The sequence below is a fragment of the Leptosomus discolor genome, chromosome 2, assembly GCF_034619465.1.
Source record: "Leptosomus discolor isolate bLepDis1 chromosome 2, bLepDis1.hap2, whole genome shotgun sequence".
Classification (NCBI taxonomy): Eukaryota; Metazoa; Chordata; class Aves; order Leptosomiformes; family Leptosomidae; genus Leptosomus; species Leptosomus discolor.
In genome coordinates, this window is record NC_141392.1 from 30,729,780 (window position 1) to 30,751,574 (window position 21,795).

General features: G+C 37.5%; 1 protein-coding gene across 1 annotated transcript in view; it reads right to left on the minus strand.

Moving 5' to 3' along the window:
• Positions 1 to 2,531: 2,531 nt before the first annotated feature.
• The window catches only part of TASP1 (taspase 1), an 87,395-nt gene continuing 68,131 nt past the window's right edge, over positions 2,532 to 21,795 (minus strand). The window contains 3 exon segments of the mRNA XM_086460834.1: positions 2,532 to 2,930; positions 15,657 to 15,730; positions 20,567 to 20,677. Coding sequence (XP_086316960.1) covers positions 2,829 to 2,930; positions 15,657 to 15,730; positions 20,567 to 20,677 — 287 coding nt within the window. The 3' untranslated portion in view covers positions 2,532 to 2,828.

Here is a 21,795-nt window from a genome sequence, read left to right on the forward strand (position 1 = left end):
AGCTTTTAGAAGCGAAATTTACTATGGCAGAAGATGAACTACTCTGGCACCAACCTGTCTGCTACAAAATACAGTAGGACATGTAATTGTGTGTTTCGAGTACAAAATCAACAGTATTGAAATTTGTTTGTATTCATATGCATTTCATCTGGTTGCCTTTCCTTTATAATTTTAGCCAGCTATTGCTGTCAACTGTATAATTTCCTCTGGGACTGTATCTGGTTATGCCAGTGGCAATGGTTACTCGTCACGTACAAAAGTTTACAGACCACGTCACTGCAACATGTGTCTGTCCTCACCATTTGTTTTTTTCATAAGCCCCTTTTAAGTTCAAAATAGAACTAGTAGCAGAACTAGACCCATAATTAAAATAGTGTAAGATCTGTCATTGGCTTAAGTGGGAGCTGGATGATAGGAAATAATGCTCCTGCCAGTCTTCACGATTACTGACACAGAAATCCATATGCGCTAACACAGTTTTCTTCTCTTAAGTACCTTAGGTAGAAAGTCAGCTCCGTACCTGCTTGGTGCTCTGCACCTTGCTTGTGATTTTCAAGACAAGAGAATCCTTTTTTTTTCCTTTTTCCTGTACCTAGACAGAAGGAGGAATATTTTGACAATGAAAAGGCACACTGCTCAATTTCAAACAACGATTCCTAAGCAACTTCCTGAAGAAACATGGCTATTTTGACAAAAAAAATAAAATTGATTGGAGTATTCTATAGACAAAAAAGCAATCTAACAGCAAAACATGTCATCTGCTGTTCCAAGCTATTATTTTGTATATATGCATCTATACACACAAATAAAATGTTGAGGTAGTGTGGGGAAAAATACCATATGCTGGAACCCAAATCATCATAAAGAGATATTAAGCAAGTAAGGGGAAGAAACAATTTATCGATATACATTTTACAAGCCATTCTGTCACGCTTATTCCACAAAAGAGTGAATTATGCCAAAGTTTCTGTGAAGTTGACACTGAAAGGCACTTTTAGAATAAAAGCAGGCTAACAGTTACTTTAGCTTTTAAAAAAACAATGCCATTTTCAAATGCAGGAACGTACAAACCCATACACATGATCTTGAATTTTTCACTCACTGTGTAGTGAAGCGTCCACACGATCATTTAATGCTGCACGTTAAAGCAATTTTAATGGCTGTGACGACTCAGCTTCTTTGTAACAACATCTCTGAAGTGTTGTAGTTCATTTCATCAGACCATGAATATATCACTGAGGACCCAGTCTGACATCTCAGCCCAAACTATTTCAAATCAGATACATTCCATTTTTTTTGTTTCTGCAAAGTGGAAAGCCCTTGTTTCATACTTACGGAACTGTACAGAAATATCCTCACCTAGAGGACTACCTTGATGTCGCAATTAAAAAAACCACACAAAGATGACAGTATCCCAACGTATGCTGTAACATAACAGTGAAAAAGAACTCAGGCTATCAAAAAAAATTTATTAAGTTTTTTCTTTCATGAAAGATTGGTACTACAATCAATGTAACCATTTAATCAGTCAAGTATGTCTGTTATAGGCAGGCACAACATTACAAAACAGGCAATTACAATGCCTGATTAAGCGAATACAGTCTGAGTATCTATCCATCCACTATTTCTGAAAACAGAATTATCAAATATCCACCAGGGAACTATTTTAGTTTCTCTTTGGCATACTTATCAGGACAATGAATTAATTACAAAAGTCTGCTATTGCTGCCAGTGCTGTGAAGAAAAATAGTACTGAATGGAAGATTGTATGTCAGAACTCATTTTTAGGACTCAGGCAATCTGGCTAACGTACCAGAACTGGTGACAGACGACAGTTCACCTGCCAACACTTCACAAGGCAGACAAGGATTACATTGTTTTATAATGTAGTTTTGCTGAAGGTATAAAAAGAATTACAGCAAATTTATGCACAGTACATACATATTACACACAGTTATATAAATACCCATGCTGTGGCTGGACTTCAGGAAGTTGCTTTATGAATAAGAAAGCTAGTATCTGACCTCCCAACATCCCTTTAATACACATTGCACTTCGCATCCAGTAATATGTTCATTTCTGTACCTCTCAAAAATAGATTTAAAACAGAAGCGAAGAATAATATCGAATCTTTCCATAAACTTTGTTTTCTTATTTACATTGTAATATTCCATTATACATAAAGACTGCATTACGATACATTATCTTCATATAGCTTTTTGTAATACATACAGCTTGAAGCTATTAACATCTTAGTTTGGGAACAGAGATATGACCTATAAGACTATTTAAAAACAATCCTAGCCTTAATTTTGCTCTAGTTTGTTTCACTGAAACCATTCTTTGACAAAAAAAAAATCCTCCTTATTGGGGAGGAAAAAAACAATCCATGTTTAAACCACCTCTGGATTTCCTTAAACCACTGAGAAACTTAGAAACCATAATAATTTTTGCATAATTACATAGCCACTTAAAAGGCCTGTTCCTTTTAAATTTAGAACATGAATGACAATTGTGACCATAACTTTTTTTTTTTTGGAACTTTCGGTTATTTTTCAAACATAAAACAATGAAAATGTAATCATTAATCATAGATAATCTTTGCACAACTGGGAAGAGTTCCTATTTTACTAGGGAAAAAATGAACATGCACACACCCCTATTCACAGAGTGAGAACATAAACTACAGCAGCACTTGTCTCAAGTTATGGTGCACATGGTTGCAATACGGGGTATAAAACAAGAGTAGAATTTCCAACATCTGTTAAAACACAAAAAAAACTTATTGTACAAAAAGTCATTCACATTCTTTGCAATGAAGTGAGGAATCAGCTGTTCAAGCTTTCTGGACTCTCCAGCCGGCAGACTCCTCCTTCTATTGCCACGGACTGTCCTGCCACGGCTCCAGGAGGAAGTCTTGAAATGTGAGTCTGTGGAAAAGTCAAGAGAGTATTATCGAATGAGAAGAGAGGCAAAATTATGCAGGACATAAAGCAAACTCGTAAGTATTGAACAATTAAACTGTTCCATCACTGAAGTCTGAGGGCAAACTACAAAGCGACTCGAAAAGCTGCAAACAACTGGGATTCTTTTTTTATTTTGTTTGTGTTAATGTTTAACACATGAAGAGAAGGACCGTGACAGATGTGTAGAAAAGGTAAACTGGATGACCCAGTGCACTGAAAGTAGAAGAAAGGAATATCCAGTGTGAAGACAAAAGAAAAGTAACTGTGGCATTCCATGGTTTATAAGTCTGTTTCTGAGGGAGATTCAAAAAAGTTTAGTATCGCATACAAAAATATACCTTACAGAAATCTCAGATACTACAAACTATTTGACAAAGATAAAATAACAAACACTTCAGAGCATAAGGCAACTGCGACGATCAGGATGCAAAGAAGAAATTTCTCTGCACAAAATACCTACTTGCCCACCCGAAAAACCCCAAATTCCTCTAATATATTTGCCAACTGTTAAATATACGGACCAAAAGAGCAATTGTGGTTCTGTCAACTGGCAACTTTTCCATGAAGAAGTTTTAAAAGCAGGCCTTTGAGATGGCTCTGTAATATTTCATCCCGGAATAAAAAAGCCAGAAAGTGGGCGTGCACGTGTGTGCGTACACAAAACTTCAGTTTCTAACTCTATTGTAACTCAGTGACACTAAAAATCTGTTAAAGATCCTTCATATTCTGAGGATTTATTACTTTATATAAATATAAATTTATATTTATTACTGATGGGCAAAAGCATTCACTTAGTTAAAAATACTTTGACTTATTGTTGAAAGTAATAACTTCCTCCCCCCTCCCCTTACACATGTTTTTATACTGTGAAAACTGCTTGTTTTCATCCACACTGTTGATTTTGAGTGACAGCAAAAGACATTTATGGATACATTGGTTGCTTTCATAGAGGGTCATGTGGCTAAAGCAGCTTTTAAAGAGAACAACGAAAGGAATTAGAAGCGTGTTTATACAAACATTACTATTTCCTACTTTCGGAGCTGCTGAGTAGGCTCTGGTAAACACAAAAAAGAGCTTTAGTGGAATACCAAAATGCAACAGGGCTGATAACAGCATTTCCATGGGCTTGGGGCAGAAAGTGCCATGGCAGGGACTCACCAGCTCAAGCTATGCTCCGGTCATTCCTCCCACCAAGGCAGGAGTGCTAGCCTTCGCTCCCCTCACGAGTTACACGTCTCACAAAGTGATTCATTAATGCTCAGACAATATAACGGTTAAACAGTTATTCAATTAGGAATGATTCCTACTACGATACAAAGCTTGCAACATAGAAGTTGCTGGCATTTGGAAATTACAGCTTCCTCTAAGTGCAGCCAACTATTTAAGTTTTTGTGCGTACATTATCCCATTTAAAAGATGTAAGTGCTGCAAAATGTCTAACTTGCAATGAGGCAATGGGTTGTGAGAAAGAGTATAGATGTAAAAGCTCAGTAAGAATAACTTGCACCAATTGAGCAGAAGGGGATTTGAGACTGTAACCACAACTCATTGCATCGAAGAGACATTTTATATCTTAGAGGCAGCTTCTTTTAATTCCTTTCTTGATAAGGGTATCCTGGTGCCTGCTCTTAGGTGGTCTTGTTTTCAGTTAAATTACAGAATGAGATCTAATTAAAAACATTTAAAGGTTTTCATTTTACTGCTAAAACTTTGATCTCTGGCCTTCCTGTTTGATACACGAACATCTTCCTACTTCCAGAACAATTTTGGTTACAACTGTGATTTACCACTTCAAGAAGAAAAGATTCTTTTCAAATCTGTTACAGTTTCCCCCAAAACATCACTGACGATTTTTGGAGATGTTATTTCCTAAGTTTAAAGAAAGGAAAAAAAAAAAAAAAGAAGAAGAAAAAAGAAAAAGGAAGAAAAACAAGTGGAAGAAGGACATATTTTTATTTTATGACTGACAGACCCAAGACATTTTTCTAGGTCTATGAAAATTTCTAAATGAGAAGTGGGGTAGGATGACAGTATAAATGCAGCATTGTTCGACAGGCGCAGTAGCAAATTTCCTCTGTGGAAGAATGCTACTGGTTGTTTAGCGAGAAACTACAATCAAAGCAAACCAGTGGTCTACTCTAGGGCAGGCATCATTTATAAGTGAGATTGCTTATACAGTGATCAGTCAGAATTATTAGCAGATCATTGTAGCCATACAGTAAAAAGCACAGAGGCCCAAGGACACTGCCAAGAGGCATTAAGAGAGCAAGCTTGTTACCGAAACAGAAGAAATACTAGAGCTATCATGATTATCATGAATCTTATAATCAATTTTTTTCATTATAACTACAACAGACCTGATTTGTGTAAATTAGTTTTCTGACCCAGGTTACAAATGAACCTTTTGCATAGGCTTGACTTATCCCACAACCCAAAGTTAAACGCCTAATAAACCCTCATGTAATTGCAGGAGGAAAGTGTGAGGCTTCATTGTAACCATATGAAATGTATAGATCCTGCTATTTTAAAGTTAGTTAAGCATAATATCCTAATAAGTATTTGAGCAAGGAAAGGAAAATATACAACAGGCGATAAGCAGACAGACAATATCTATCAATACATTATCAAGCAGCTATGCTTAAACAGCTGTCCAAAACACATTTCCTATACAAAAACTCATTTCATAAAAAAAAGAAAAATACGTTTCCCATACAAAAGACCCCAAACCACTACACACCGGCATCTGAACATTTCCACTTACAGAAACACACAAACCACATAACAAAACCTTTCCTACAGCCTTTACTTGCATCCTGTTTATTTGCATACTTTATATGATGGAGCAAGTACAGATGCTGTTATACACTGACTACTTTCACCAATGGCTGCCTTATGCAGAACAAAATGGAGACAGATCTAAGATGATAGTGTTTAAAATATGTTACCTAATAAGTAATATGAAAGGATAACATTGCCATGTCAAGACAACTTCAGGTTAACTCCCAAATGAATTCTTACAACTATATCTCCCTTGTTCTTAGTCATAAGAACAAACTCTAGTAAACAAAAGAAAGATCAAAGAACATTTAATATTTTTAAATGCAACCACAGAACTTATTTGTACAGTTTGTTACATTTTTATATCCCAACATAATATCTTACATTAACTCCAGATTGTGCAGTGGATTAGGTTTAGATTTAAAAAACATAAAAACAAAAAGCAAACAAAATGAACAACGCTGGAAAGCTTTTAATTGAATTTGATTAGTCCATCAGCTTTACAAGTCGAATGAACCCACATCTGGGGGAAACTGTGCGTGGGAGCACAAAAACAGGAAAAGAAAAAGTTTTCCTGAATTAATCCTCTACTCAGCTTCATGGAAGCCTCTCTCCAAGAAAACCATACACCAAGAAAAGGTAGATTAAGAACGACGGGGCTATCCATATCTTCAGCTCCACAAATAGAAATTTTACTGTCCCTGAGAATATTCTGATTTGCTTTGCTTTGCTAGAGGAAAGTAAGTTAGGTGAGGGCCTAGTAGGAGCAGACGTCCTGACAGCTAGGAGACCAATTAGTCACCACAGACTTTTGTCTGGAGGAAGAACCTCATGCCCACAGTTCAAAAGGAAAAAAAGGTAAATGCTAGATGAAATACCTGATTTTGCTTCCCACCCCTCCATAAAGCACAAACAAGCTAACCAACCTTCAGACACTGATTCTTGCTCCGTGTATTTGCCATCCAAAACCACAATGTTTCCCTCTTGCCCTCCTAATCAAACCAAAACCACGGAGCAACCAACTCCCCCAACCCCAGTGCTGCACACTGTCCATGGAACATTACTACCTCTCAGTCTCTTTTGATACAGACTGGAAAGTTTCCCACTACCCTTCAAGCCAAAACTAATAGGTCATTCTGCCCTAGAATAAGTGTTAACTGGTACAGGGACAGCATATGGTTTCATCTTTTCATCATGAACATTTGCTTTACTTTTCAAGTTACATATTTTTAGTATACTTTTTTTTTCTTAATTCATGTGTCATACACAAAGATTCTGAAACAACCTTGAAACCAACTAATACCAAAAAGATTTTTTTTTTGTCTTTAAAGAGCTAGTCTCCTCCTTTTAGTCACATAAAAGTATTAGTTTGTCACAACAGCTTCATTTTTTTTTTCATTGAAAGCATAAATACAATGTAAAATTAATATAAAGTTGAAGCCAAAAGACAGACAGTGCTGCATGAGAAAACTGAAGTTGATCAAACGCTGCCAAGAGTACAACTATCAGATGGAAGCACATTCAGTTCTTAAGCAAATCTAGGGAGTACTTCGTGTGTTCACCTTTCTTATCACATGCTCAGGATGTGCTTTGTACAGAATAATTTATAAAACAAACTTTTTCCATTCATTACCCTATTGAGATGAAACAGAATGAAAGACAGAAGACATCATATACTTAACGAAATTGCTTTCTACCACCTTAGTCCTTAAAGAGAAGTACCACCAAACCCATACGTTCTTTAGAAATTCAGAATCACTCAGACTTCTAAAAGCTTTCTAGCTGGGCACATGCTTCCACCATAAGAACCATTTGGCCACCTGTTGATCTATTTTCTAGGCAGTAATAGCTCATTTTGGCAGCAATAGCCATCCTCTGCTGCTCTGTCTCCTGGGAAGCTCTCCTCCAACATGGCTTGAATGTGACGGGAGAAGGTGCCCCGTGAAATACTGGCAACCGCTGCTATCAGAATATTCCATGTGCAACCTGTTTGGTGAAATCTTAAGAATAAAAAAAAAGAAAAGAAAAGGCAGGGGGGTGGGGTGGGGGCAGGCGGGGGAGAAGAGGGGCTCCAGAACGATTGTCCTTGTGGGCAAAAGACAGAAAGACAGATATACTGATGGCATGCTTCTGGCTCTCAGGCACTGAAAATACTGATTGCACATACAGGCTGCTTAGGAAGCTAATGGTGTTCCAAGCTCAAGTTCATTCTGTGGGTTAAGTATATTACTATACAGTATTTATGTATCCAAAAACATTAATACAATGCATAAGAAAAAAAAATACCAAATTTTACGAAAGTTAAAAACTAAAGCATTTTAATTTCTCTAAATAATTCATACACATATTTAGACAGTCTAAAGCCACGTACCAATGAATCATCTATTCAGCCCAGCGTCCCAGGCTTTTGTAGAGGTATTCTAAAATAAGGCCATACATCTTAAACCATGATTTTTACCATTCTGAATTGCAGATGCTAAGTCAGGTTACTGCATTTATATTTGCATACCTGGATACACAATCCCATCCTCTCTGCTCCATTCTAAAATATGTCAGCCAAATATAAAGAGAGTTCCAGAACTACTGCCTTTATGCAAGAACTCAACCCAAAAACCTGAACTTATCTTCCCATTTCAGAGCCCATAATTCCCATGAAGATCTATGAGCTGAATATTTTAACTGGTATCTTGGCACTGAAGGTTATTTCCAAAAAATATAAATACCTTATTTTTATGAGAGAACTGGATGCTTTACTGTATGCACAGAGTTCAAGTGAAAATTTCTGACTGATTTCCCCAGTCTCCCGACAAGAGTGCAGATAAAAGAAGAAAGAAAAAAAAAAAAGTATAACAGTGACATATACTTTTCCTGTCTCATGAAGTTAAAAGGCTGTCTCTGCAGTCTAAAATGAATGACTGAATTATTTGACTTAGTATTTCTGTTAACTAAACAGGCTCAGTAAATTTTTCCACTAATTGTCAAATTAGAATTAGGATTCTTCCAAGATGTATTTCTTCACCCAGTGAGCACTGGATAACCACCCTTCTCCTGACAAAAAGCTTTCACAGACCTTTTACTCACAAAGTGAAATACAGAAGCCCATTATCAGAAAACCAACAACGATCACCACAATCAGTGTTTGTCATATGTATCACTTCAAACATAGCGGAAAGCAATTTTGCTAAATTTTACTGTGTTAGTAAAGGTGAATAAATCTGATTACAACAACAAACATCTCAACAGGAAAAGCGAGCTGGAAATGGTCTCCCTGTCCGCTATGTTTCTTCATACTGGAAAATGAAACTAACTGTCAAAGATAAACTTTCTGTTTGCATGTTGCAACCACAACATTTGGTGTAGACAGCAGTTGTGGCTGACGGATGTTTTCAAACACAGCAACACGCAACACTCTCCACTACTGTTACCCCATATCTTGCAAAGCAATTTGTATTTAGTTCAGTAGAAAATTGAAAGAATGGCATATGTAGCTTCGCAATATTAAAACCTGCCATACTATAAAGCTTAGTAATTCACGTTATAAGAACCGAGTATCTGTCAAAGAGAGATTCAAACTGGCAACTGTACTGGGTTACATTCAATATTACAACTGGGTTTTTAGAAATTCATTGTCTATGTCATCTAGCTGTTACAAAAACTACAACCTAAGGAGCTGAACTACAAGGATATCTCAAAAGTACTGCAACATTCACAGTAGTTGCAAAAGTTAGCAACATTTATACACAGGTTATATAGTAAATTTATACATACTAAGAACTATACTGAGCTGACAAATTATTTCAAATACCTATGCATAACACAGTATCAAAACTGCATACTGTTGGTATTGAGATTGGATCTTTCACTGGAAAGAAACGCTCTGACTTCAAACACTACTGAAAACACAGTGAGGAAGTACCTATTTTCAAGCAAAAACATCATCCACCACCAACTACTCTCAACCACTAAGATAATATGAGGAACTTGATAGATATAGAAAAAAATTATTTCTGTGGCAATTCCTGCCCACTTACACTTTCTGCACACAGCAGACTGTGGGCCTTGAGTGAACAAATACTCTCCAGACCCTGCCTGAGATAAAAGGGCTCCTGCTTGATTATGCACAGATATACAACACTGAATCAAAGAAAAGCTGCCTACCCATAACCAGAACCTTCAAGAGATGCAGTTCCTATGTGAATTCACATTGCAGGCACACGCTGTGCTGTCATTTGAGATTGAAGAACTTTTTTTCCTTTGCAGCATCCTCCATTGTGCAAGCAGACAAGAAACAAGAAGATAAGAAGACTATGTAGCAAAGAGGAGTCAATTAACTTGCACGCTACTCACTAACCTCCTTTCCTTCCCGTTCTCCATTTACATGTAAAATCACATTATGGGTGAATGCAAGGAGTTATTTCTCCCCCTCCCAAATTACATGGCAGAAGGTCTCAAAGCCCTTCATGCAAACTGACACTTAAACTGCTCTACCAAACGCTACACCAACTGTTAAGACCTCAAATACTGCACATCACCCATGGCAGTATAGAGCTCCAAGAAGCAATGCTGTAGTCATCAGAATAGAGCTATTCTTCCAGCAGTGACGACAAAAATGCTTAAGCTCCCAGAATATAACCTAATCAGTTCAGGAAAATAGGAACTGATTAATTGAAAGCTGCCAGAGTATCTTTAAAGGGGTCAGAGCTCTGGTAATAGGATGACCTTCTCAGCTGATGCTAAGGTCAGCTGTTGGATCTATTATGGATCCATAAAAAAACATCTGGAAGGTTATTCTGAAGTCTAGTGTCTCAGAAAGAAAAGAAAGTTTGGGCAGGAAATCTGAAAGAGCTAACTGCTTATCAAAGACCTTGAATTCATATAAAGTAATTAATGAGTCAACATCACAATAACAAAAAAGAAAAATCATACCTCCTCAGTTCATGAAGTTATTTAATTTCCCAGTCCTGCAATTTAGAAATCTTAAGCTTTGCTGATGGAGCAGTTGCTGCTACCAAAAGAGCTGGGTAAGCGCAGAGGAAGTCCACAGACTAGTATTTTCTGTCTATTCTCATGGCCGTGGCCAGAAACTTCCACAGCAGCCTAGAATATTCTAACAGCCTCACTAATGGCTAGAAATAGTTAAGTGACAGCTTATGTGACAATTCTACTATCATATAGATGGCAATGGGGGAACTCGCTTCAGGACACCTCGGGAAGTCCATTCACCTTCCCAAAGAACAGGCCTAACGTTGAAACAGCCTGTCATGGTACTGCTTCAGGAAGGAAGTCTGGGACTGGCAACTTCTAAACCAGAGCATATCTGTCCCTTAAGCTCATCATAGCTGAGGCTCCCAGGCACCAGCCTGGATAAGTTGTAGCAATAGGTAGTGTAGATTAGTTCCAAGAAGTATATAAAAAAGTCAAAGCTGTTCACAGGAAAAGTTTGTTTCCTTCCACATCCAATGTGACGAACACTGGCACCAAGTGATTGTGAAACTGCTCGTGTCAAGAGGAATGACAAGAAACAAAGAAGAGTACGGTTTAAACAGCAAGGAATTGCCTTGATCAGCTGCTTGTGGCAGTGATGTAAGGGTTCAAGGGCATAAGAATCAGAGAGAAGTCAATGAGATACCCACTACACGGGTAGTGAAGATGACATTGTCAGTGCTATCAGAGATGGAGGAGCTGAAATACTTCCAGCATTGAGAGAATGCTGAAGGCAAATAACAGGACACGCAACCAGAGGTGACTGTGTCAGCATAAGGTGTGAACTTAGTTCATCTGGTAAGCCTCCACAGTACTTTCAAAGCAACATTCAACCAAACATTTCAAACCAACATTCAACAGGAAATGGTGACTTTTCCAGGCAACTGGTTTTCCAAAAAAAGACTGGACACCTTTCCAGAAAGTATGCTTTAAATCAAATAATTATTAGTCACAGTGCAAAACTGTTCCACAGCTCTTGCAGGCTTAGCCATTTTATGCTGGCATGATAGCATTCAGGCAGTATAGTTTAGAGGTGAGCGGCCAGCTGCAGAACCCAGTCTTTTCTAAACTGGGAGGAAATAAACCCCTGCTGCAAAGCTACTTCCAAACACCGGTACTTGGAGAGTTCACAGTGCTAACAGCCAGAAGCACTGGCAGGTCAGCATGTACAAACCACTTCAAGTCTCTGATCCCACTTTCCTGTCCCATTGTTCTTTAGAAGAGCTGCTGATAGTTAATCGGTTGAGTATGTTTCCACCTCTCGAGCATACCAGTGTCTGCAGGTGAGCTGGCATCTAGCTTCTAAGTGCTTAAGTGCTTTGTAAGAAAAAGGTCTCCTATATCTCCACAATCTTTGTGTGGGGTTCAGAACCACCATTTGCTAGGTCCTATTATGAAATGCATTAACCTCCAATGCACAAAGAATTACACTAAAATTATAAAGCAGGATCCTTTTGTACCTTAGTATGATCCCCTTTATATAACTATGATTCTAATATCAGTCTAATTCATAACAGTAGACACAAAAACCTTCTCAATTCCTAAAAGTCTTGCTATAAAAATATGTTTTCATGTTCACTGAATCGAACCTGCCCAAAATCAGCCACTGTGACAATCTCTCAGTTTAAGAATAAAACTTGAGTCCTAGACTGATGAAAGAAAACAAACCTGAAGCTCTTTACCACCCTAGAAAAACAGGAAAGCAAGATGTTTCCTTGCAAGCCGCTGCCTGATAGTTTTGCTATGGTACTCATAAACAAATGATACTTCATACTTTTATGAATGCTTATATCATTACTCTTTCCTGGCAAGCACTCAAATTTAATTGTACCAAAACAGGTACTCTATTAAAGAAAAGGATTATTTTTTTCACTTGCAATACATTATGCTCTATTTCAAGCCCAGCTTTCCATCTAAAACTTAGCCCTAGTTGTAGCAGAATAAAATTCCAGCTTTTATGACAGAAGACTTTTTTTGATCAATAGAAGTCAGCAGCAAAAGCATTTGTGGTTTTTCTCTGGAAAGCATTTGTGGCCACAGACTCAAAGGAGGAAGAAAGGGAGGAGGATTAACTCTTCAATGAAGGTCAAAAACATAATTTAAAAGTGAACCAAGAAGAGCAGCTGTGCCTGTCAGCGCAATCAAGATTACCAGCTGGAGAATTTACCAGCAGTATGAAAACAATGCACACCAGATGTCAAATGTTGCAACTGTGAGTAGGAAAACATCTCTGGGCATGGCACTGTCATGCTAGTACTCATTACCAAACAGATTTCATATTTAGCATTTATTTATTAATTAGACACTACCAGGAAGAAACAATAATATTTCCTTAGAAACAGCTTTTGAGCTTGCAGTTAAGCCAGAGGCAGGTGTGTACACTGTAATAATTTAACATTGCGCTTTCCAATAATTCTCATTTCACTGTGAGCACAATATAATGACTTTTAAACTAACTAGCGAATACTAGAACATCCGCAGCTGAGCTTGCTTTAGCTTCACCCAGTTCAGTCTGAGCTTTTAGCTTGAGTTTGGACTCTTTTCTAACAAATCTAAAATAAATATTAAGAAAACAAGTAAAAACCCACCCTATTCCATGGATAATCAACTGGGAAGAACTCTACATAAGCCATGGAAGTGAGTACTTCAATAAGATTTCTACCAGCACTTCCTTTACCAGCTGCTTTTTATCTTCCTTCTCCTTCTGGGGCATTCTTGCCTTTTTTTTTCTCTACATTTCACTCCTTGAGGATGAACTCATTCATTCCCAATGCCTCCACCACCATTCTTGCTGTTTAAAATATCTGATGAGAATTTCCTTCGTTTTTTTTTTTTTTTCCGTTTTTCCTCCTTTTATTATCTCACTCACGTCCTCCTTTGTATTTCTCTCTCAAATAAAACACAGGGGGAAGTAAGAAAAAAAAAGAAAGAGAGAAAGATTTGGGTTTTGTACTCCTCTCCGCCTCCATTTTTGATGACTAAACTTTCTCCCTCAGCAGATCCGCAAGCAGACACTTCTGCAGAGAGCAAATAAATCCAGGCCCTCAAATTCTTTCCTTTTCCAGGCTTTAAAATTCATCTTTCTGTAGATTCCACCATCAAAATGTTTGATGTCTTTCTTGCTGTTATCTGCTGGTATAAATTTCCCGGCTGTCATCTTCTTCTCTAATACATGCAAAAATTCCATTATACACCCCCACCTCCACCGCTAGTTTAACTATATTGGGGAGCCATCTTGTTATTCTAGCTCTTTCCCCCACTTTTGTCACTTCCTTTGACCAGTTCTGATTGCTCACTCTTAGTCTTGAATACCAATGGCTGTACATTTATAGAAGTCTACAGAAATTATAATTTTGTCTCTGCCTTCAACTTCTCCCACGTTCATCTTCATTGTCCAAACACCTCTCCTAAATGCTGTAGTTGCAACATCACAAAACCTGCCTTTTTCTCATTTCAATGCTATATTCCTAAGAGTAGGTAGCTCTCATCCTCTTAGTTAATCCCTACTATTTCATGTTAAGGATTTTTCCGGTTTCCACTGCTAAACAGTTTTAACGTATTATCTCTCACATTCCAGAAAAAAAATTATAACTAGAGCCCAAGAAACTAAAAGATCATGGATGTTAATATCCAACCTGTTTACCACAGAGGCTATTCTACAAACTACCTTGATGTTTGTTTTACACCCTCTCCCCTCTTCCTAGGTGCAAATGCTTTATTCTGAAGGAAGACATGCATATAGAAAAATACCGTGCCACCCTAACTAGCCAGTATAACTGAATCAAAAGTTATTCAAATACAATTACTATCAGCAGAGGAAATGGAAACGTGTTTGTGGCACCTTGTCCTGATATAATCACAGAATCATAGAATACCAGGTTGGAAGGAACTTCAAGGATCATCTAGTCCAACCTTTCAAGGTAAAAATATAGTTTAAACGATATGGCCCAGCACCCCATCAAGCTGAGTCTTAAAACTGTCCCATGTAGGGGAATCCACCACTTTCCTTGGGAGATTATTCCACTATCTAATTGTCCTCATGGTGGAAAAGTTTCTTCTGGAGTCCAATTGGAATCTCCCCAGGAGGAACTTGTATCCATTACCCCTTGTCTTTTCCATGTGACTCCTCGTAAAAAGGGAGTCTCCACCTTCTTGGTAGCCACCCTTTATGTACTGGTACATGGTAACAAGGTCTCCCCTAAGCCTTCTCTTCTCAAGGCTGAACAAACCCAGTTTTCTCAGCCTTTCTTCATATGGCAGGTCTTCCAGTCCTCTGACTGTCTTCGTGGCCCTTCTCTGGACCCTCTCCAGCCTGCCCACATCTTTTTTGTACAGTGGGGACCAAACCTGAACACAGTGTTCCAGGTGTGGCCTGACCAGCACTGAGTAGGGCGGGATAATGACTTCTTCGTCTCTGCTGGTGATGTCCTTGTTGATGCAACCCAGCATTCTGTTGGCTTTCTTTGCTGCTGCAGCACACTGTTGACTCATATTGAGCTTGTTGTCCACCAGGACTCCCAGGTCCCTTTCACAGGGCTGCTCTCCAGCCAGGTGGATCCCAGTCTGAGCTGCACTCCTGGATTAGGTATTCCCAGGTGCAAGACCTTACACTTGTTCAAGCTGAACTTCAGAAAGTTCCTGCTAGCCCACTCCTCCAGCCTGTCGAGGTCTTCCTGGAGGGTGGCAAAACTTATACATATGTTAGCACAGGTTGGTTAACTGCTGCATGTAGGTTTGTTAACTGTTACAATTAAAAAAAAAAAGGGATTAGAAACGCCAAATCAATGGATGCATTTCACTACTTACACACCCATTACTTTTTCCGTTCCCTTAAAGACAAATTTCTTATATATTTCATTATCATCATTTCATATTCTCCTTAGCTTTGCACTCATTCTACTGTACGACAACCTATTCTTCATGGCTTACCTTAGCTTTGCCATCCTGTGCAGACATATATCCTACGCACATGCTCTCTGTTGTATGGCTCCACAGAAATTCCACTACAAAGGAAAATGCAAGAAGTCACAAAAAATGCATTGATTTAAAATATAAGATGTAATTTAACAAGACTGGAATCTTGAGAAACAAATATAGCTTAAAATATAGTTTGGGAAAGGACAAAAAGAACAAATTTAAAGAACAAAAACTACTTACCAGAATAATTCAATCTCAAAAGAAACAGCTATCAAACAAACACGATTTTCCTGCACTATTTGCAGTCATACACTGCAGAACTGATACCCGCAATGAGAAGGTTACGTCAATGATATGGAGCCTCCAAGATGAGAAATGCATCAACTGCAACTACAGTTAAAAGATAAGACCAACTTCTAAAGCAGAGGCCATAAAGTAGAAGCAGATATAATTCGCATTTGCTTGCCTTGAGCCCAGACATAAGCACACTACAATTGCATAAACCCAGATAGCATACAAGGATTCTGTAGAATTGTAATACTATCAACAGAATAACCAGTAACAAGTATTTTTTCACAGAACTGAGCATAAATATATATATAGTATGTAACTACCAGTGGGTAAACGGAGATTCGTGGTTTAACTGCACAAGGAGGATACAGGAAAACATGCAGAAGTAGTAAAGTCTGCAAGATACAGAGCAGGCAGGAAAGACATCTGGTGAAAACAAACTAATCCTGCAGAAAAAGCAGGAGAGGTGTCCAATGGAAAGAGAGTAACACTGCACAATGAGCAAGAAAGATGCCTGGCAAAATTAGAGCAGGACCTGGTCCCAAAAGTATGCTGAATTACATCAAGAGCATATCCAATCACCTCTTTTCTTTGGGGGGAGGGTTAAGGAGCTCCAAAGGTAAGAGAGGAAAGAAAGACGAAGTGAGCCCATTTTGATTTTGGCTTCCCTATCAAAGCACACTCATGTCTGACCACCCTGAGTTCTAGCAGTAGCTGTACAGTATCAGCTCTCTGGTACTGTATACTCATAGCTAATTTAGGACACAAATGTTAAAGACCAACTGTGGTGTTTGTAGTAATAACAATTAAGAAAACTAACCATTGCTAATGTGTATTGCTAATGCATGTTAAACCAGCCAGGTGTTGTTCTGAAGTCTGAGAGGGGCCCAATTTATCAATTGTTTAAACGGCCCATTACAGTGATCTACCTGGTTACATACACAGGTACCTTTATATACATACACACACACACTCTTACTCAGCTGCAACACAGATAAAGAGCACATTATTCATACATTTAGCTCCCATCCAGTGGAGCTTTATAAATTGCCACACTGTATTCTTCCTGCTATGTCACAGCCATTTTAATTTGTGTTCATTAGGTACATAATTTGGAAGGCAGAAAAAGAAAGAGAGAGTAGTGAACAGAATTCAGGGTGTTTCACAGAAGACTGTAAAAGGTTTAAAAAATTGCACCAAAGTATAATTTTTTCCTTTGGATTACAGGAGGAGTCTTACATGAATGCTACGATGCCACGAAAAGCTATTTCCAGATATTTCTTTAGGAAGAGACTTTCACATACTGCAAAAAGCATCATTAGATGGTTTTAAAACTCTTATTCATTCCTATTCCTCATGTTCCTTTAATATGGTTGATGAAGGTCACAGCATGCTGAGTATGCTTATCCTTTGAACCATTTATCCTTGCATAGCAATTAACCCGGAGGAGAAGATCAAAGTTTAGACAATCCTGGCAAGACGAAGATTCTGACGGATATGTAGATAACATCATGAAAGAAAAATTAACTTCATTTAGGTATGCGACTTGCTCCCCCATAACAGATTCATGACTAATATTGCCAAAGGTTAGTCAAAAGCTTTCAGAAAGTGAAACATATTCAGTGCAATGTAACTGCATTCGATGAGGCCAACCTCTCCCTAATACCCTAAAGGTTCAACTGTCAGTGAAAACATTTATTTTTGGAGACAAATTTAATCTTATCTTTCAATTTTGCGAAGCTGGGCAACAGTTCAGGCCAAATACCCTCAAAAAATTATTTCTTTGCCTTCGATAACTCTAGGCGTATTTTTCTAAGTTTTTAATAATTTTTTGCTTCTACGTTGTCCACCAAAGGTAGCATGTACTAGCATGAAACGTGGTTATCACTAGCTATCACAAGTAGTGGAATTACAGCAAAAATCCTAAATTACATACTTATCTGAAGACATTTCACGTATTTTCAACCATTTAATAAATCACGTTCTTGCAATTTGTTTCAATAATTAAAAAATAAATAAATTTTAAAAATCATGCCTGCAACAAAGACACAAGACTTCATTATTCTATACACCAAGTTCTTCAGCATTACACAACTTATTTTCAGTCCAAACACCACAAATACTACATATGTTTAATTATACATTAACTCAGCATACACTAGGCAGGAAATTTCTGTGGTACAGAAAAAATACCTTTAGAATAAGCTGTGCTACATGAATCTTATTTCAGTGGAAAGAAAACCAAAAATCAACAGACAAATAATGTTTATTTATGAAGTATGATATATAGGCATTTTCTTTATTAATTTTTAAGGAAAAAACATCAAATCTTCCTTAATAGGAACATGTTTTTTTACATGAATGACAAACATCAAATGAATAGAAATATTTCTCTCACTTCCAAACATAAGAAATTGAAGGTTACGTTCATCTTGTTCATTATTATTTAATCAAACTTGTATTCTCTTTTTCTTAACTCTTTTTAGGGACAGAATTTATGTTGTTGTATGCTTTTCCACTAGATCAATAATGTCACAATTATTCCACTCTTAAATCCGAAAACTGTAAAACAAACTTGAAACATTCTGTGTATGTTTAGCAACACATGCCCTGATTCTGGAGTCAGGATTAGACAGTCTTGGCTTTCAAATAGCTGAAAGACAAGAGTAAGATGATTGTCAAAGTCTATTTGATAGTCTACTTCTTCAAAAAGACAAGCTATTCAAAGTAATAACTCCAAAAAATTCCACTTTTTCCCATCCAAGCCTTCCAAAATTCCTTTGCTGTCCACCAGGATAATCCCAGAACCATCATGAGAATTGTCAGGCTTCACCTTCCAACTCTCTGGTTATTTGTAATAGCAAAATAAACACACACGAAACTCCTATGGACAAGATGAGATGTTGTCCGAAAGCATAAAACACACATAAACTTCAAATGTTGGGTAGAGAAACATGAATGGTATTAACTGTATTGAGCAAAATTACTTATTAGAGCGAGTGACTGGAGGGGAGAAACGACCAGACACAAGTCAAGCAACACAAAGTACTACATGGTATTTGAAGACTCCTGTAATAAGAAAACCAGCAAGGTATAAGACGAGAACAAAACGGAAAGATAACATACACCTCATTCTGTGCAACTGTAATAACTTGACCTTAGCATCCTGGAAGTCACTGAACAGACAGCAATAAATCTTGAAGTTCATGTGTGTTAACCCATCATTAAGAATATATCTGCCGGCTCACCTTTAGCACACGCTCTGCCTGCTACTCCAGGCTGGCTGTAAGCAGGCAAACTCTGTTGACACAATGCTAGGATTTAGTGGGACAAAAGCAGCAATGAATTAAAACAAAGGTGAGGTGTCCTTCTAAATAAGAGCCTACAGATTAAAAAGAAATTATGCAGCTCAAGAATTATCAGGTGAGATGCTATAACCTGCCTTAACACATAAAGTGAAATTAGGTGATTGAATTTGTCATGTCAGACCTTAAAAGATATGAAAGCTACTTCAAATCTACTGTAATGCTACTGACAGCAATTCATTAAACACTTGAGGAAACAATAATGAAGCAGAGGATTATACAAAGGAAAAAAAAACCCCTTCAATTCTGGAAGCATAGGATAAATATAAGTTGGACAGGTCCATGTGACCCAATACACAAGCACATAGCAATACCAGACACACATGCCCACATCTGAGGAGCACCGCAGGAAAGGAGATAGTACATGCGTCATGCTGAAGTAATTCATATGCCCCTGGTCCCAAACCCCTGCCTTCAAAGAGGAACATGGGCTTTACTGTCTCTGGGTTGTATTTCCACCCACCTCTGCTAGTAACCCACAGTGTTTAAGTTCCGAGCTCTTTCTCTACGACAAACCACATGACAGTTTACTACAATACACTTGTTCTGCTGTAAAGCAGTGATACAGATGAGGATCTTGTTTCTAGGACATAAACAAGGTCGAAGGGCTGTAAAGCTCAGAGCCTTTTTAACCAGTCAGCTACTGATGGAGACAAAGCACAGTCTTCTGCTGAGCTCAATATAAACAGCAAGTGCTCCTGTTGGCTGCATATGCAAATAGTAACTGTGACTTTTCTGAACAGATTATCCCGGGCATAACAAAAAATTTCTAAGTATAAAACAACTTCCCTCCTAAATTTTAAGTGTAACCTCCAAATTTTCCACATTTTATCCTGCAAAGAGGAGGAACAAAGAACTTTTTAGATAGCATTTTTAGCATATAAACCACTGAGAAACAGTAAACAGTCACACACATTACCCCTAGCTAAAAATGCAATTTTTTTTTCAATGAGGAACATACCCTGCCTCACCACAAGCAACCATTATTTCTATGCCATGGTTTTAGAAGGATCCCACACAACCGTCTGAATCACAATTCTGCTTAAAAATGAGGCAGAAAGAATGCTCTTTTCCACAGTTTTAGAGAACAAACAAGGCTAATACTATATTTCACTTTCTAGAGTTTTATCATCTCAAATCATTCCAATTCCTTTTTCTTTTCTCTGTGGCTTTTGAACAACAGTAAACACGCACAGAGAGTTTTTATTTCATCTTTCACTTTGAGTTAGCACCTAGCTCAAGCAAAAAGGAGTACGAATTTCTCACCTAGTAAAGTTGGCTTTTCCTGTGATGATTCAGGCTCTGCTGAACACCTGCAAGATCGAAGAACTATCACACCTCCGAGTACACCATCCTCATTGGCTAGAAAAGGTGAACCTGTGTAAAATCGTCGGGAAGAATTAGTTGCAATAGGGAATAGTTTCTTGGGTATTTTTTTATTTGACTTTTCTGCCTTCCCCCTTCAATCTTCTCACTAACGGTTGAGAAGACTGTCAGGTCAACCAGTGCTTTTCCAGAAGCATCACTTTTATTTTTTCTAGTGTTTCTAATGAGTAACTTTCTAAATAGTAATCTACTACCCTACCAGTAATGAAAAAAAGGAAAAAGAGCTACATGAAATAAAACAACATATTGGAAATTACATTTGTGAGTGCAAAACCATTTGTTCGTGGATCAAGGAAGATATAATAATGAAAAATGGAGTGTTAAGTTGAAAAAAAATAGTGTCTCAATATTTAGTTCTTTCTCTACTATAATTAACATAAAGATGGCTACATTATGAAAAAACAAGCAAATGTGGGTCACTTTTACAGTTTATTCATTTTTCTCAATTTAAAGCACTTTGTACAGAGACATCATCAAACTGCTACAGACTGTCTTCCTTGCTGTTTTATGAATATTAGCAGAAAAGCCAAAACACATCCTACTTTTTACAGTGGCTTTTCTGTTGTTAATTTAAGACATATGATATAAAATGTCTTCTATCAGAGGCTGGAAAAGTTTTAAAGTTAGCCGAATCAAGTCTAAGTATTCTTTTTCTGGTTTGTAATTTGAAATGAGATTCCTATCGTTTTAAATGTGGAAACAATGGTATGATTTACATATGATTTAAAATGTCTTAAGCCACATAATTAACTACATTCTTGCACTTAAGCCCAAAGAGACTCTAGTCACACATGTGCAATACACTGTGATTTAAAGTTGAACAGACAATTGCAACAGGCTTTTCATATATTTCTTTTCATGATTTTCTTTTACATAAATTATGTATGTTTGCATACTACGTCTAGCGTACAGACACTGGAAAAGGATTTGCTGGCCACAAGAACTTTAGAGCAGATCTACTCATCAGCCTCCTTCAACTTGCCCACAGCTATTTGTATGACTAAAATGACTCCTTTAACGCAAATAACAACAAACAAACAAAAAAAGCCAATAAGAACCAACTTCAAGCTTTACTATAAGGAAAACCAAATGCTTTACCATGTTTTCTT